The sequence below is a fragment of the Lithobates pipiens genome, unplaced genomic scaffold, assembly GCF_037356315.1.
Source record: "Lithobates pipiens isolate NorthernLeopardFrog02 unplaced genomic scaffold, aLitPip1_a1.2 Scaffold_28, whole genome shotgun sequence".
NCBI classification, from domain to species: Eukaryota; Metazoa; Chordata; class Amphibia; order Anura; family Ranidae; genus Lithobates; species Lithobates pipiens.
Genome location: NW_027507789.1, coordinates 182,346,484 through 182,362,189, shown reverse-complemented (window position 1 = coordinate 182,362,189; position 15,706 = coordinate 182,346,484). Strand labels below are relative to the sequence as shown.

At 46.1% G+C, this 15,706-nt stretch overlaps 1 protein-coding gene across 2 annotated transcripts in view; it reads right to left on the bottom strand.

Moving 5' to 3' along the window:
- The window catches only part of FMNL1 (formin like 1), a 124,799-nt gene that overhangs the window by 58,150 nt on the left and 50,943 nt on the right, over positions 1-15,706 (bottom strand). For both annotated transcript variants that reach the window (XM_077460069.1, XM_077460070.1), the window contains exons 8-14: positions 14,428-14,504; positions 11,523-11,616; positions 10,441-10,515; positions 3,531-3,641; positions 1,045-1,194; positions 852-953; positions 345-567 (exon numbers count right to left, since the gene is read on the bottom strand). In XM_077460069.1, the coding sequence (XP_077316195.1) occupies positions 345-567; positions 852-953; positions 1,045-1,194; positions 3,531-3,641; positions 10,441-10,515; positions 11,523-11,616; positions 14,428-14,504 (832 nt within the window). The remainder of the gene's footprint in view (positions 1-344; positions 568-851; positions 954-1,044; positions 1,195-3,530; positions 3,642-10,440; positions 10,516-11,522; positions 11,617-14,427; positions 14,505-15,706) is intronic.

Genomic DNA, 15,706 nt, shown 5'->3' with positions numbered 1-15,706 from the left:
TGTTATATGTTTATGTTTGAAGCCTGAAATGTGCAAAAAGGTTCAAGGGGGCCGAATACTTTCGCAAGGCACTGTACTTTTTGATAGAGGTCTATATATCCCACTACAGGTAAAACTGAGGAAGAGCAGTGAGATTTTCTTTTAAAAAGGGCCATTACCTGTAAATGAGGGACAGATGGGAGCAAGGCACCCTGTATGCAATGTTCCTTTGTAAAATAAAGATTTTTTTTATAAATAGTCATTACAAAACAGTTTAAAAACGGATAAATTCCAAAGGAACCAAATAAAATGCATACAGAATTTTAATAACCATTTAAAGATGTAAAAAAAAAAAAATCCGTTACCTGTAGATGTGACTGGAGGAGATATTATAGTCAGCCTGATGGCCGATGGTGAGGCTGGAGGATGGGTCGTGCTAGCAGAGGACCCAATGTTCTCATTGCTAGAGTAGGAATCCTCTGTACATGTGTCCCCTGCAGGCTCAACCCACAGTACTCCTTGGTCGCTGGATTTCAAACGTCTTACAGCCAGGTGTGTATCCACTGGAACATATGAGGCTTGCTTCTCCTGAAGGATATCAGAGGAAGAACTGATTGTCAAGCAGTCAAATGGTTGATTAAATACCCTACTGCAACCAACTTTTGTCCACACAATTGTTTAATGTAAAGGCTTTGTATAGGCATGACCTAAATCTACCCCTAACCTTCCAACCCCCCCCCCCCCCCCCCCGTTGGGAGGTGAAATCAACATGTTTCCCTACTGAGTTCCTTCTAATGTAAATCAGGCCCCCCCAGAACGACTTTTTCCTTTACACAGTATAGGGGTTTGGCAACCCCAGAAGATACACTTACTTTTAAAGCATTCAACTCTTTGCGAGTCTGGTCCAACTGCAACTCTAGCTCAGCCACTCTTCTCATATATTCGTTTTCTGTTTGCTGTAGCTTCTCTGTGAGCTAAACACCATAAAGATCAATCAGTACATTATAGGATTCCATAGTTCTCCTTTATCATAAAAATTCTTATGCCCGTGTATTAGAAACTTACAAGAGCCATATGGGCTTGTAGGTCATCAACATGCTCCAGCATCTCATGTTTGTTCTCAGTGTCCTCTAGAAGATTATTCACGTCAAAGATATTATCAAGATAGGCTTGAATTTGTACTTGGAGTCTTTCGCTTTCCGTCTTCTTCAACTCCTGGCAAATAAGGAAATTATTAATTTACTGTGCTGGCTTAAAATATGTGGTCTAAAGTGCAGCCCACCACATTTATAGACCTCTTCATTTTGAGTTAAGTGAGAAACCTTCAAAACGCCAAGTCTTCATCTCTAAGCCCTTGTACACACGGTCGGAGAATCTGTCGGAATGAGTCTTATCGGACCGTGTCATCAGATAATCCGACTGTGTGTGGTATGCATCGGACTGATTCCGTCCGAATCTCCGTCCGACCCAATTTTCCAACATGTTGGAAATATTTCCCGACGAACTGGGCCGGACGGACCTAATCCGATCATGTGTAGAGCATTTTGATCGGACCAAGTGCCACGCATGCTCAGATCGAATTCCTAGATCAAAGCTATTGGCTACTAGCCTGAATGTAGTCCCATCATAACTAAATTGCGTCATCACGTTCTGAAAGATCAGATTTTTCGCCAACTTGGCCCGACCGTGTGTGTATGCAACAGTTTCGGACACAATCCGTCGGACTAAATCCGACGGGCAAAATCCGACGGATTTGGTTGCCAAAATCTCCGACCGTGTGTACGTGGGCTAAGAGAGTCATATACAGCAGCTCTACCTCTTATGCCGCGTACAAACGATCAGACTATCCGGCGGACTTAGTCTGGCGGACAAACTGGCAGAAAGTTCGCCGGACTTTCCGAACGAGCGGACCTGCCCACACACGACCGGACTTTTCCGGCGGACTAGGTCCGTATTTTTCAAATGAACGGACTTGCCCACACACGGAGGAAATTCCGTTCATTTTGAAAGCAGCTCCAGGTAGCCGGGACTAGCGAAGGAAGTCAATGTCGCCGCCTTCAGTGGAGAGATTGACACGTCGCTGGCCCGTCACCTGGTATGGATTTAAAGGGGGGAGCCCTACGCCGAAAAAACAGCGTGGGGGGTCCCCCCCAAGGTCCATATAAGACCCTTGTCCGAGCAACGAGCCTGGCCGGTCAGGAAAGGGGGTGGGGACGAGCAAGCCCCCCCACCCCAAAGCACCTTGTCCCCATGTTGATGAAGACAAGGGCCTCTTCCTGACAACCCTGGCCATTGGTTGTCGGGGTCTGCAGTGGGGGGCTTATCGGAATCCGGGAGCCCCCTTTAGCAGATACTAGCCCCCCAACCTATGTGAATAAGTATGGGGTACAATGTACCCCTACCCATTCACCTGTGAAAAAAATGTAAATAAAACACAACACACAAGGGTTTAAAAATTTATTGCACAGCTCCGGGGGTCTTCTTCCGTCTTGGGAGGTCTTCTCGCTGGACTCCTCCGCTATCTTCTGCTAGCTCTTTTACTTGCGGAGGAGCCTGGCTTTCTTCTTCGTCGCCGCCCGGGGGGTCTTCTTCTGACTTCGGGGGTCTTGTCCCCCTCTTCGGTTCTTCTTGCCGGGCCTCCGCTTTCTTCCTTTAGCTCTTTTACTAGCGGTGGCCCGGTCTTCTGTCACTGCCTCTTCTTCCGACTTTGGGGGTCTTGTCCCCCTCTTTGGTTCTTCATACCGGGCCTCTGCTCCCTCTTCCAGCTCTTTTATCCCCTTTCCCCAAAGCACCCCCCATGTTGAGGGCACGCAGCCTGGTACGGTGGCTCGCTTGTCTCCACCCCTTTTCCTGACCGGCCCGGCTGCGTGCTCAGATAAAGGTCTAATATGGACCTGGGGGGGGGGGACCCCCACGCCGTTTTTTCGGCATAGGGCTTCCCCTTTAAGTCCATACCAGTGGGTATGCAACGTGTGAATCTTGCCGCCTAAGGCGGCGACATTGACTTCCTTCGCTAGTTCCGGGTACCTGGAGCCACGTTCAAAATGAACTGACTTTTCTCCGTGTGAGGGAAAGTACGTTCATTTCAAAAGTCCGGCAGACTAGCACACACACGGTCGGATTGTCCGCCGGACAATTTTTGAGTCAAAACTACTTTCTAAGTCCGCCGGACTTTTGGGGAAAAAAAAGGTCAGCCGAAGCCCACACACGGGCGGATTGTCCAGTGGACTCTGGTCCGCCAGATAGTCCGATCGTGTGTACACGGCATTACTCTCCTCTAACATAGCATTATATACTACATAGAAGAAAAGTATACGCTATACCTCCACCGCCATTTCTTTGGCCCCCAACAGAAATATGCCCTACCACAATAGTGTTTTTTTTTTTTCTGCTAGGTTGGATAAGGTGTAAGCGCCACAATGTATGGGATACAACAAGGACTAATTTCTTATCTTGCTTCATAACAGGTTAAAAAATTGATTTGAAAGGGGAAACAGGTAGCAAATAAGTCTCTTTCAAGAAGCAACTTAAGAAAGTAAAAGCACACTTACCTCAAGATACTCTTCCAGTCCCAAGAGGGAGAATTCATACTGTAGAAAAACCCGGAAATTCATGTTTTTCACAGAGTGGACCACTATGTTAATGAACTGCATGCAAGCCACCTGCAAATACAAAAAAAACATAATATTATTTAGTAACACTGAAAGGAAGACGCAGCCAATAAGTTTTTCATGTTGCCTTTTCCAACTTGTCCTAAAAACATGTACTGATATAATCACGCTATGATAGACCCAACCGGGACAGGGGCTCTAGGAGGGGACTGCAAGGTAGCCTCTTGCCTACTAACCAGTGGCGGCCTGTCCATACGGGGCACAGGGGAGCCACCCCCCCAATCCATGTGCCTGGCCCCTAATCTACGTGCAGGGCATAGAACAAATGGATTTCAATGGGGCTTTTTTTTTTTTTTTAATACGGTTTAAAAAAAGGGTGGCCTTAGGGAGCTGAGCACTGTGTCCTGAGCCCACCCAGTTGTGTGACAATAGCAAATTCATATTCGCTATGGTCTCCCTGATTTTCCTTTCAGCCAATCAGGAAGCGGGTCCTGAGACCAGATTGGCCAAGGAGTCTTAGGACTCCCGGTCAATCTGGTCTCAGTACCCACTTATTGTTTGGCCAGGAGAAGAAGCAACGGCCCCTGAGTGAGGAGTGACTGGAGGGAGGAGCAGCATTCCTACCCCGAATCCTCCTCATCTGCTCCCTAAGGTAAGGAGGCCTCTGATTGCCGCCTTCACCGTCTTTCTCCCATGGGGGGGGCGGGGGTGCCACCTTCCCATCTGCCTTCCCCCCAAAATATTGAGCACCGGCCATCACTGCTAACGACTTGGGTCCTGGCATCTGAGGAAGCTATGAGCAGTCAGGAAGATGTCCTCTTATATAATGCAAAAACATTCCAAAAGGCTTATAGTAGGGTTATAGTCAAGGATCTACAGGTGTGCGCAAAAGTTTGCATACCCTAGAAGAAATCCTGAAATGGCATTGATATTAAAAATATAATTGATCATGCCAAAAAACTTTTTTTTTTATTTTAACCAGTTGCCGACCCACCTCACATAAGAGTGCAGTGGCAGAGTGGCTGTCCTGTATCAGATCACATACCTAGTATGTGACCTGGCACTTACGAGTAGGGGCGTTCGCCATGGCTGTGCTGTGATTAGACACAGCTTAAAGCTGATCAGCGGGTGCCGGGCAAATGGATGTCCACTGGCACTTGCTGATCGGCGAGGAGAGTCACAGAACAGAACTCTGTATGTAAACCATGCAGAAATCTGTTCTGTCAGCAGGGATGTGGTGGATTTTGTTTCCCTGCAAAGCAGGAAATAAAATCCACCACTTCCCATAGTAAAAACAGTGCATAGTAAACACCAAAACACTGGCTAGGTACACATTTAACCCTTTGATCGCCCTTGATATTTAACCCCTTCCCAGCCAGTGTCATTAGTACAGTGACAGTGCATATTTTTAGCACTGATCACTGTATTAGTGTCACTGGTTCCCACAAAGTGTCAGTGTCAGATTGTCCACTGCAATATTGCAGGCCCGCTATAAGTCGCTGATCGCTGCCTCACATTTACTAGTATTAAAAAAAAAAATCCTAAATATATACCATCATTTGTAAACCATAGTTTTCACAAACCAATCAATATACGCCCTTTGGGATTTTTTTTACCAAAAATATGTAGCAGAATACATATTGGCCTAAATTTATGAAGAAATTCGATTTTTTATTTTTTTTGTATTGGATTTGTGTTATAGCAGAAAAGTAAAAAAATATATATATATTTTTTTTTTATTTTTTCAAAATTGACTGTCTTTTTTTGTTTATAGCGGAAAAAGGTTATTTTCCCACATCTGTGGCTTTTTAAATTGCAATTAGTGTCTTTGTATAAATTGCAATTAGTGTCTGTGTATAAATTGCCATTAGTGTCTGTGTATAAATTGCCATTAGTGTCTGTGTATAAATTGCCATTAGTGTCTTTGTATAAATTGCCATTGGTGTCTGTGTATAAATTGTCAATGAGTTTGTTTGAGCTCTCATGTGGACTAAGCAGGCTACATACTGAGGCACGGGCAGCAGAAAAGAACTGTCAAAAGACCTGTGTAACAAAGTAATGGAACTTAAAGCGGGAGTCCACCGGGACTCCGCGTTTTTTTTTTTTTTTTTTTAAAAGCCAGCAGCTACAAATACTGCAGCTGCTGACTTTTAAATAGTGACACTTACCTGTCCAGCGCGCCCGCGATGTCGGCACCCGAAGCCGATCGCTCGCTCGGCTGCCGGGTCCCGCCGCCATCTTGGGTATGGGAATCAGGAAATGGAGCCTTTCGGCTTCATTTCCCGGTTCCCTACTGCGCATGCGCGAGCCGCGCGGCGCAATCCGGACGGTCCCCGCTGCCTCTGGGAGCTGTGTGTTTCCCAGCAGGCAGCGGGGCACTTGCTGAAGGGGGCGGGGCATTGCGGAACGGGGGCGTAACCTACGCTCGTTCCGCAGACAGCTAGCCCGGAAGTGGGTGCAGTTACCTGGATTATCCAGGTAACTGCACCCCCCTCCCCCCTGAAAGGTGCCGATTGTGGCGCCGGAGGGGGGGAGGGATCAGATGAGCGGAGGTCCATTTTAGGGTGGACCTCCGCTTTAAGATGGAAACGGGTATAAATAGATATCCAAAGCCTTGAATATGCCAGTCAGAACTGTTCAATCACTTATAAAGAAGTGAAAAATTCTGAGATCTCTTGATACCAAGCCAAGGTCAGGCAGACAAAAAAAAAAAAAAAAAAAAAAAAAAAAAAAAGGATTGCATCCAGAGGAATTGATGGATACAAAGAAACACCTACAAGTAACCTTAGGAGAAATATACAGGCTGCTCTGGAAAAAGACGGTGTGGTTGTTTTAAGGAGAACAATACAGCGATACTTGAACAAAAATGATCTGCATGAACAAGTTGCTGGAAAGAAGCCTTTACTGCGCCGAAGTCACAAAAAAGCTTGATTACAATATGCCTGACAACACCTCATCTTGCCTCACAGCTGCTGACATGTATTCTGGAGCAACGAGACCAAGATAGAGCTTTAAGATCACAAGCATAACTGCAATGTTTGGAGAGAGATCAACAAGGCCTATAGCAGCAAGAATACCATACCCACTGTGAAACATGGTGGTAGCTCACTGGTGTTTTGGGGGTGTGAGCTTTAAAGGCATAGGGAATTTTGTGAAAATTGATGGCAAGATGCATGCAGCATGTTATCAGAAAATACTGGCAGACAATTTGCATTCTTCTGCACGAAAGCTGCAGGTGAGATGTTCTTGGACTTTCCAGCATGACAATGGCCCTAAACACAAGGCCAGATTCACCTTCCATTGGTTACAGCAGAAAAAGGTGAAGGTTCTGGAGTGGCCATCACAGTCTCCTGACCTTAATATCATTGAGACACTCTGGAGAGATCTCAAACATGTGGTTTATGCAAGACGACCAAAGACTTTGCATGACCTGGAGGCAGTTTGCCAAAATTAATGGGCAGCTATACCACCTGCAAGAATTCAGGGCCTCATAGACGACTATTACAAAAGACTGGCACTATTATTAATGTTAAAGGGGCCAATACACAGTATTAAGTACTAATTGTGTGCAGACATTTGAACAGGGGTCATTTCATTTGTTTACTTGTTGCCACGTTTTGTTTTTTAATTGTGCCATTCTGTTATGACCTACAGTTGAAAATGAATCACAAGGAATTACTTTTGCCTGCTTAGGCCTCATGCACACGAGACGCAGATGAAACCTCTGTTAAAAAAAAGCTGAAACGCGCGTTTAGAAACGCGCGTTTTGCCGCGTTTGCATGTCGCGTTTAGACGCGTTTAGACGCGTTTGCGTTTAGACGCGTTTATAAAGATAACATCATGTAGACCCTCCCCAAGCTCTCAAAGCATTTTTTTTAACTATTTCTGCTATTTTGATCAGAGTGAGCAGCAGCAGCATAGAGAGCAGTTGTACACTTGCATTTGCCGTGTCACTTGCCACGGCACCTGCCACAAGTTGTGGATTGTCCACTTGCCACGTCACTTGCCACAAGTTGGGGATTGTCCACTTGCCACATCACCTGCCACGTCACCTGCCACAAATTGTGGATTGTCCACTTGCCACGTCACTTGCCACATCACCTGCCACGTCACTTGCCACGAGATGTGGATTGTCCACTTTCCACGTCATCTGCCATGCCACCTGCCACAAGCTGTGGATTGTCCACTTGCCACGTCACCAGCCACATCACCTGCCACAAGTTGTGGATTGTCTACTTGCCGCATCATTTGCCACATCACCTGCCACGTCACTTGCCACGTCACCTGCCACAAGTTGTGGATTGTTCACTTGCCACGTCACCTGCCACGTCACCTGCCACAAGTTGTGGATTGTCCACTCGCCACGTCACTTGCCACAAGCTGTGAATTGTCCACTTGCCACGTCACCTGCCACATCACTTGCCACGTCACCTGCCACAAGTTTTGGATTGTCCACTTGCCACGTCACTTGCCACGTCAGCTGCCACGTCACTTGCCACGAGATGTGGATTGTCCACTTTCCACGTCATCTGCCATGCCACCTGCCACAAGCTGTGGATTGTCCACTTGACACGTCACCAGCCACATCACCTGCCACAAGTTGTGGATTGTCCACTTGCCACGTGACTTGCCACATCACCTGCCACGTCACTTGCCACATCACCTGCCACAAGTTGTGGATTGTCTACTTGCCGCGTCACTTGCCACTTCACCTGCCACGTCACTTGCCACGTCACCTGCCACAAGTTGTGGATTGTCCACTTGCCACGTCACTTGCCACAAGCTGTGGATTGTCCACTTGCCACATCACTTGCCACGTCACCTGCCACGTCACTTGCCACGTCACCTGCCACAAGTTTTGGATTGTCCACTTGCCACGTCAGCTGCCACGTCACTTGCCACATCACCTGCCACGTCACCTGCCACAAGTTGTGGATTGTCCACTTGCCACGTCACTTGCCACATCACCTGCCACGTCACTTGCCACGAGATGTGGATTGTCCACTTGCCATGTCACTTGCCACGTCACCTGCCACGTCACTTGCCACGTCAGCTGCCACGTCACTTGCCACAAGATGTGGATTGTCCACTTGTCACATCACCTGCCACATCACTTGCCACATCACCTGCCACAAGTTGTGGATTGTCCACTTGCCACGTCACTTGCCACATCACCTGCCACGTCACTTGCCACAAGATGTGGATTGTCCACTTTCCACGTCACCTGCCATGCCATCTGCCACAAGTTGTGGATTGTCCACTTACCACGTCACCAGCCACATCACCTGCCACAAGTTGTGGATTGTCCACTTGCCACACCACTTTCCACGTCACCTGCCACGTCACCTGCCACAAGATGTGGATTGTCCACTTGCCACGTCACCAGCCACATCACCTGCCACAAGTTGTGGATTGTCCACTTGCCACGTCCCTTGCCACGTCCCCTGCCACGTCACCTGCCACAAGTGGATTGTCCACTTGCCACATCACTTGCCACATCACCTGCCACAAGTTGTGGATTGTCCACTTGCCACGTCACCTGACACAAGTTGTGGATTGTCCACTCGCCACGTCACTTGCCACATCCCCTGCCACAAGTGGATTGTCCACTTGCCACATCACTTGCCCCATCACCTGCCACAAGTTGTGGATTGTCCACTTGCCACGTCACCTGACACAAGTTGTGGATTGTCCACTCGCCACGTCACTTGCCACATCACCTGCCACAAGTGGATTGTCCACTTGCCACGTCACTTGCCACGTCACCTGCCACAAGTTATGGATTGTCCACTTGCCACGTCACATGCCAGTCACCTGCCACAAGTTGTTGATTTTCCACTTGCCACGTCACCTGCCAAGTCACTTGCCGCGTCACCTGCCAGGTCACTTGCCACGTCACCTGCCACAAGTTGTCTATTGTCCACTTGCCACGTCACATGCCAGTCACCTGCCACAAGTTGTTGATTTTCCACTTGCCACGTCACCTGCCAAGTCACTTGCCGCGTCACCTGCCAGGTCACTTGCCACGTCACCTGCCACAAGTTGTCTATTGTCCACTTTCCACGTCACTTGCCACTTCACCTGCCACGTCACTTGCCACAAGTTGTGGATTGTCCACTTGCCACATCACTTGCCACCTGCCATGTCACTTGCCACAAGTTGTGGATTGTCCACTTGCCACGTCACTTGCCACAAGTTGTGGATTGTCCACTTGCAATTGCAATTGTTTAAAATATTTTTCTAATGGTTTTTCATCATTTGCAATCATTTTTGAGATTTTTAATGTAAAAAAAAAGGTCACCTTTAAAAACGCATATAAACGCAAACGCGGCTAAACGCGGTAGCGGCGTTTTGCCGCGTTTTACCGCGTTTTGCGTCTGAAGCGCAGAAATTTTTGTTTCTGAACGCATTTTTTTGCTTCTGGAAAAACGAGATTAAACGCAACTGCATATAAACGGAAAAAAACGAGACTGTGTGCATGGACACATAGGATAACATTGAATGAGTTCAGGTGCAGTTGAAAAAACTGTCCAACTGCATCTGAACGCGCGTTTAACTGCGTCTCGTGTGCATGAGGCTTTAGTCATTCTTTCTTTAAAAATGGTAAATACTGTATATTACCAATTCTCCAAGGGTATGAAAACTTTTGAGCACAACTGTGTGAAGACAACCCAAGTTCTCCCACACCCAAAACTCCTTAAGCCATACCTTTATGTACATACAGCAACAGATGAAACATTCAAGGTCATTACCTAGTCCCCCACTTTTCTCTTTTTGCATCTAGTATTTATAGATCGCACCTCAATGTCAATGTTGTACACTCACCATAAAATCAATGTTGTACACTCACCATAAAGTCAATGTTGGAATCCTCAGTTCGGAAGTATTCCATTAACTTTTCAAATCTTGCACCTTCTCCGCATACCTGTGCAAACACGGCAGTATTAAAAAATTATTACATGCCATAACATATTTTTATACAGTGTTTATACTAAGTATATCTAAAGCTGGTTTTGTATAGAGTAAGAAATGGAAAAGCCGCTGTGTTTTTTGTTGTATTCCACTCAGGGGGTTTCCTTTAATTTACAGCCCATGAGACACAACAGGAGGTGAGACATCCACTCTCTATCCAGCCCTAAAAATGTAATTCAAGCTAGGTTTCAGTGTGGTGGCTGGTTGGGATCTCATCTTCTAGAACAGGGGTCTCCAAACTGTCTAAACAAAGGGCCAGTTTACTGTCCTTCAGATTTAACAGGGGCCAGATTGTGGGCATTGGGAGTAGAAAAGGTCCCGACATCAGTGGGAATGAACAATGCCCCATCATTGGTGTCATTGGGAGGAATTGTGCCCCATCTTTGGTGTTATTGTGAAGAATTCAGCCACTTCATTGGTGTCAGTGGGGGGGGGGGGGGGATTATGCCCCATTGTTGGTATTAGTGGATAAAAATGGTGTCCCAGGGGCCAAATAAAAGCAAGCAATGGGCTGAATCTGGCCCCAGGCTGCAGTTTAGAGACCACTGTTCTGGATCATCGGCCAAAACTACTGTGTTTTAACTTATGAGTAAAGTGCTTTCTATGTCCCATGATGGGGCAAACCCCATATTTTTCTTGTGTCACCAGCACAGTAGTCAGTAGAATTACTCCAAAGGAGGCATGGCAGTAGGAGCTCTTTTAGAGTTGGGAAGGGTTACAACCTCTACAAAGTTTTGTTGCTCTCTGTCCCCAACGGTGAGAATTATTTCCTAGTTATGCATCCACAAAACCACAATTACTCTGTGGTTAAAAAAGTGCAAATGAGTGTCCCAAGCATCCCTTGACATATATTCATTTGATATTGTTTTATTAGAGAGGAAACATAGAACATGGAAAACGTTAGTTAGCATTTACCACTTTCCTTTATTTCTACCATCAAGAATACATACACATCCTTACCTCCTGGAAATAATTGAAAGCGGAGAGAATCAGTTCATGTCCTCCCCTGACCAAACACACGGCTGCCAGAAGCTCTAGGACCAGGGCCTTTGTACTAGAGGAAAGGGCAAATTTATTTTAGAATGTTGAAGGAGCAAGGTGACAAACAAGTATGAATGCTGCTTGTGCAATTGTCCTATTAGTGTGGAATGGTTGCAAGTAACAAGTCTGTTTCTCAACTACACACCAGTCAAATGCAATAGGTAACAGCTGTAAGAAACTGAACTGGGGAATTGGTGTTAAGTTGTTCTGAACAAGTTGAGCCTGTCAAACCTTGACACGAGGGGTGCACATGCACATAGTAGCCAAAGGTGGCAGTAAAGAGCTCGATATCTGAGCTCAATGACAGATCAGAAGCTGCAAGATTTTTTCTATACTGGATAACACGGCTCCCCTTCATCCGTCCTGCCTTTTCCTGGCACTGGGGCCCCTTACAGTCGTATCGGCTGTACCCCCCTGATGGTGGCCCTGAATGTTGCCTTTCAAACTGTGGTAACAGAGGAAAGGGAAGGTTGGAGACACATGGTGCTAGAAAAGGGCTTACGTATTTACTAAATTGATGGTGTGCTGTGAAATAAACTTGTCAGAAAAGATGTATGTGAGCTGCCATTTCGGACTTCCTCCTAAACATCATGGTTTTTCTGTTTGCTATGCTGGCCTACTGGCTTCAGTACTTGGATTTACTGACCAGAAACATAAATGCAGATCAGGTACGTCTGGGAAAAGTTTATCTGTATGGTTGTTCTGGATTGGCGTCTCAGATGTAGCCTCCTCCTAGCATAGGATGCTAAGCAAATTTCATTTTTGGCTCCTGTTGTAGTTAAGGGAACAGTGATTGTTTGGATCGGTCTATTCAGGGTTTCACAGGCTGGGGGTTTGATTGCTTCTCCCTACCTTTGGAAGAAGCTTCTAGGAAATAGGGAGGGAGATCCAAATCAACAGTCTGAATATTTATCAATTCCTAGTTAGTCCCTGGGGAGGAGTGTCCGGAAGGTTATTGGGGAGGTTATAAATAGCCTGAAGCCCTGGAGAGATTGTTTTCGCTCTTCAGAAGAGTTCCAAAGCCACAAGAGACTGCCCATGCATCCCGTGGACGGTGTAGCTGTTCTTGAGGCTTCAGCTGCGTCAGGGATGAGGGCCTGGAGAAGTCGGCTATAGGACTTCACCACAAGACATCTGGTCTGGGGGAGGATTGTTGCCCTCACTGGACATTGTCCACAGCAAGCTGGCAGCTGCCTTGGGGACTTGTGAGTAAAGACCCCAAATTGATTCTTGGTGACTGCTTTGGGAATAGAAATGCCAGAGGTAGCTTGGACTGAGACAGCTCTCATAGGGTTTTTAGAGTACTGGCCATTCTCTTGTCCACAGCAGAATCCTGGAGTGTGAGTATAGAGTTGTTGGACAGACAGAAAATACAGGAAAAAATCACACCTTTTAATGTATTGGTAAAAATGGTACAGATCAGTAAACTTAGTCAAATCATAAGCCAGGGATTGGAAGCCAATGCGGGAAGTCAGACAGGCCAGTAATCAGGAAACCAGAGATCAGCGTAGTCAGAAGAACAGGATCAGAAACCAGACGGGACATTAGTCAGGCAAAGTCTTTCACAGGAACACAGCAGAGAATCTCCAGATATGTTGACCAAGGCGAAGGTATGAAATGAATGAACAAGGCAGTTTAAATAGCCAGAAGGGGCTGGCTGTAGGTAGGACTGATGAGCAGATAATGATAATCAGGTGAGACACTGAGGAATCAATGAGTGCTGACAATCCAAAGACATGCAGGTAGGTTAATTGGCTTCTGTCCAAAATTGGCCCTAGTATATGAATGGGGACCTTGGATTGTGGGCTCCTTGAGGGTAGGGACCAATGTGAGCGTGCAATGTACAGGGATAGGGACAGTTGTAGACACTCACTCAGGTTGAACTGGATGGACTGGTGTCTTTATTCAACCTAACTATGAAACTATGAGACAATTATCCGACAGCTGAGCAGCCTGAACACAGAGAAGAGAGCTGCTGAGAGCCCAGCCCTGACGAGGGGAAAAGTGTCCCTCCATTACAGTGCAGCTGCCTAGAAACCACATTGATGCAAGGTAACCAGATGCTACAGAGAATTGCCTTATGGTCTACAACTGTAAAGCCTTAGACTGTTGGATACCCTCAGTTACCTCCAGACAGAGCAAATTGTCCTTTCATTGCAAATGCTGATCGTTCTTTGGAGTATCCCATGCCCTCACACCTCTTCACTTTAAGGTTCTGCAAGCAATACATTTCAAAAAGACATCCCCTAGACCAGCCTTTTTCAACGCTTTCAACACAGAGGAACCCTTGAAATAGTTCTCCAGTCTCGAGGAACCCTTGCTAAAAAATTAGAGCTCTACAACTCGTGATACATTAGTGTGATGGTCAGTGAGAAGAATGCTCCTTACACTTGTGGGCTTTGGGAAGAATTACCTCCTTACAGATAGCTAAAAAGATCAATGGTGTCAGTGGGAACTTATCTGAGAGGCAGAAATTGCCCAATGCTGAAGGAACCCCTAGCAACCTCTGGAGGAACCCTGGTTGAGAATCACTGCACTAGACAGTTATTGAACCTGGAGTGCATAGGCTGGTGCTTATGGTGGTGGGCAGCCTATGTACGATTTGGTAAGGACAAACAAAATATTGAAGAGGCTCCACATGACAGCCCGGTACCTGTAATTTAGTAGAGGTAAGTAATGTCAGCTCATGATGGGCTTCCTTTAATTATTATACAAGTTGGCAATTGGAATAAAATGAAAAAGGAAAAGAAAGATAGATAATATCCTGAAAAAATAAGCAATGTCAGATGATATCACATCAGTTTCAATCACAGGCCCTACTCACCGGGGGTTCTTGTTGGTGAGGCTGAGGGTAATCTGATTGACACAGGAAGGGTGGGACATCACCATACTGAATCCAGACTTTAAGGAAAGAAGACACCATAATTGAATACAATATACAGTACATCAATACAGATATGAGTCTATTACCAACAATTAGATATAGTCAAATCTTAGACTAATGACCATCTGCCACCCAATTGGAGGTCTTCCAGGGCTGTCCTTGAGTTTCTTTTGGTTGATTTCCACACTGGGTTCTGTATATCCCCCAGGGATTCCAGCAGCCAAATATTGTAAAAAAAAAAAAAAAAGTTTGTGTGTGGCCTCAGCAATCAAAATTTTTCAACTTTCACTCTCCCAGTTACTGTACATCCTCAGGAATGCAAGCGACAACTGGATTTTATTTCATTGCACTCCTTATCACAGGTATTAATGAATTAAAAGGTCCATGCTTTTTCTTCTGGTCAATGTTCTACTTAAAGCAGGAGTCCGCCGGGACTTTTTTTTTTTTTTTTTTTAAAGCCAGCAGCTACAAATACTGCAGCTGCTGACTTTTAAAATAGTGACACTTACCTGTCCAGCGCGCCCGCGATGTCGGCACCCGAAGCCGATCTTTAGATCGTCTGTCGTGTGCTGCCGCCGCCATCTTGGGTATGGGAATCAGGAAATGGAGCCTTTCGGCTTCATTTCCCGGTTCCCTACTGCGCATGCGCGAATCGCGCTGCGCAATAAGGACGGTCCCCGCTGCCTCTGGGATCTGTGTGTTTCCCAGCAGGCAGCGGGGCACTTGCGGAAAGGGGCGTAATCTACGCCCCTTTCCGCAGAGAGCTATCCCGGAAGTGGGTGCAGAATACCTGTACTGTACAGGTATCTGCACCCCCCTCCCCCCTGAAAGGTGCCAATTGTGGCGCCGGAGGGGGGGAGGGTTCCGATGAGCGGAGGTCCACTTTAGGGTGGACCTCCGCTTTAAGGACTATCCTCGTTTTGAGATTTTGGTGTTTACAAGCTTAAAACTGTTTTTTTTTCTAGAAAATTACTTAGAACCCCCAAACATTATATATTGTTTTTTTCTAACACTCTAGAAAATAAAATGGCAGTCATTGCATTACTTTTTTTCACACCATATTTGCGCAGCAGTCTTACAAGCGCACTTTTTTTGGAAAACATTTACTTTTTTTTGAATAAAAAAATAAGACAACAGTAAAGTTAGCCCATTTTTTTTTATATTGTGAAAGATAATGTTATGCCAAGTAAAGCGATACCCAACATGTCATGCTTTAAAA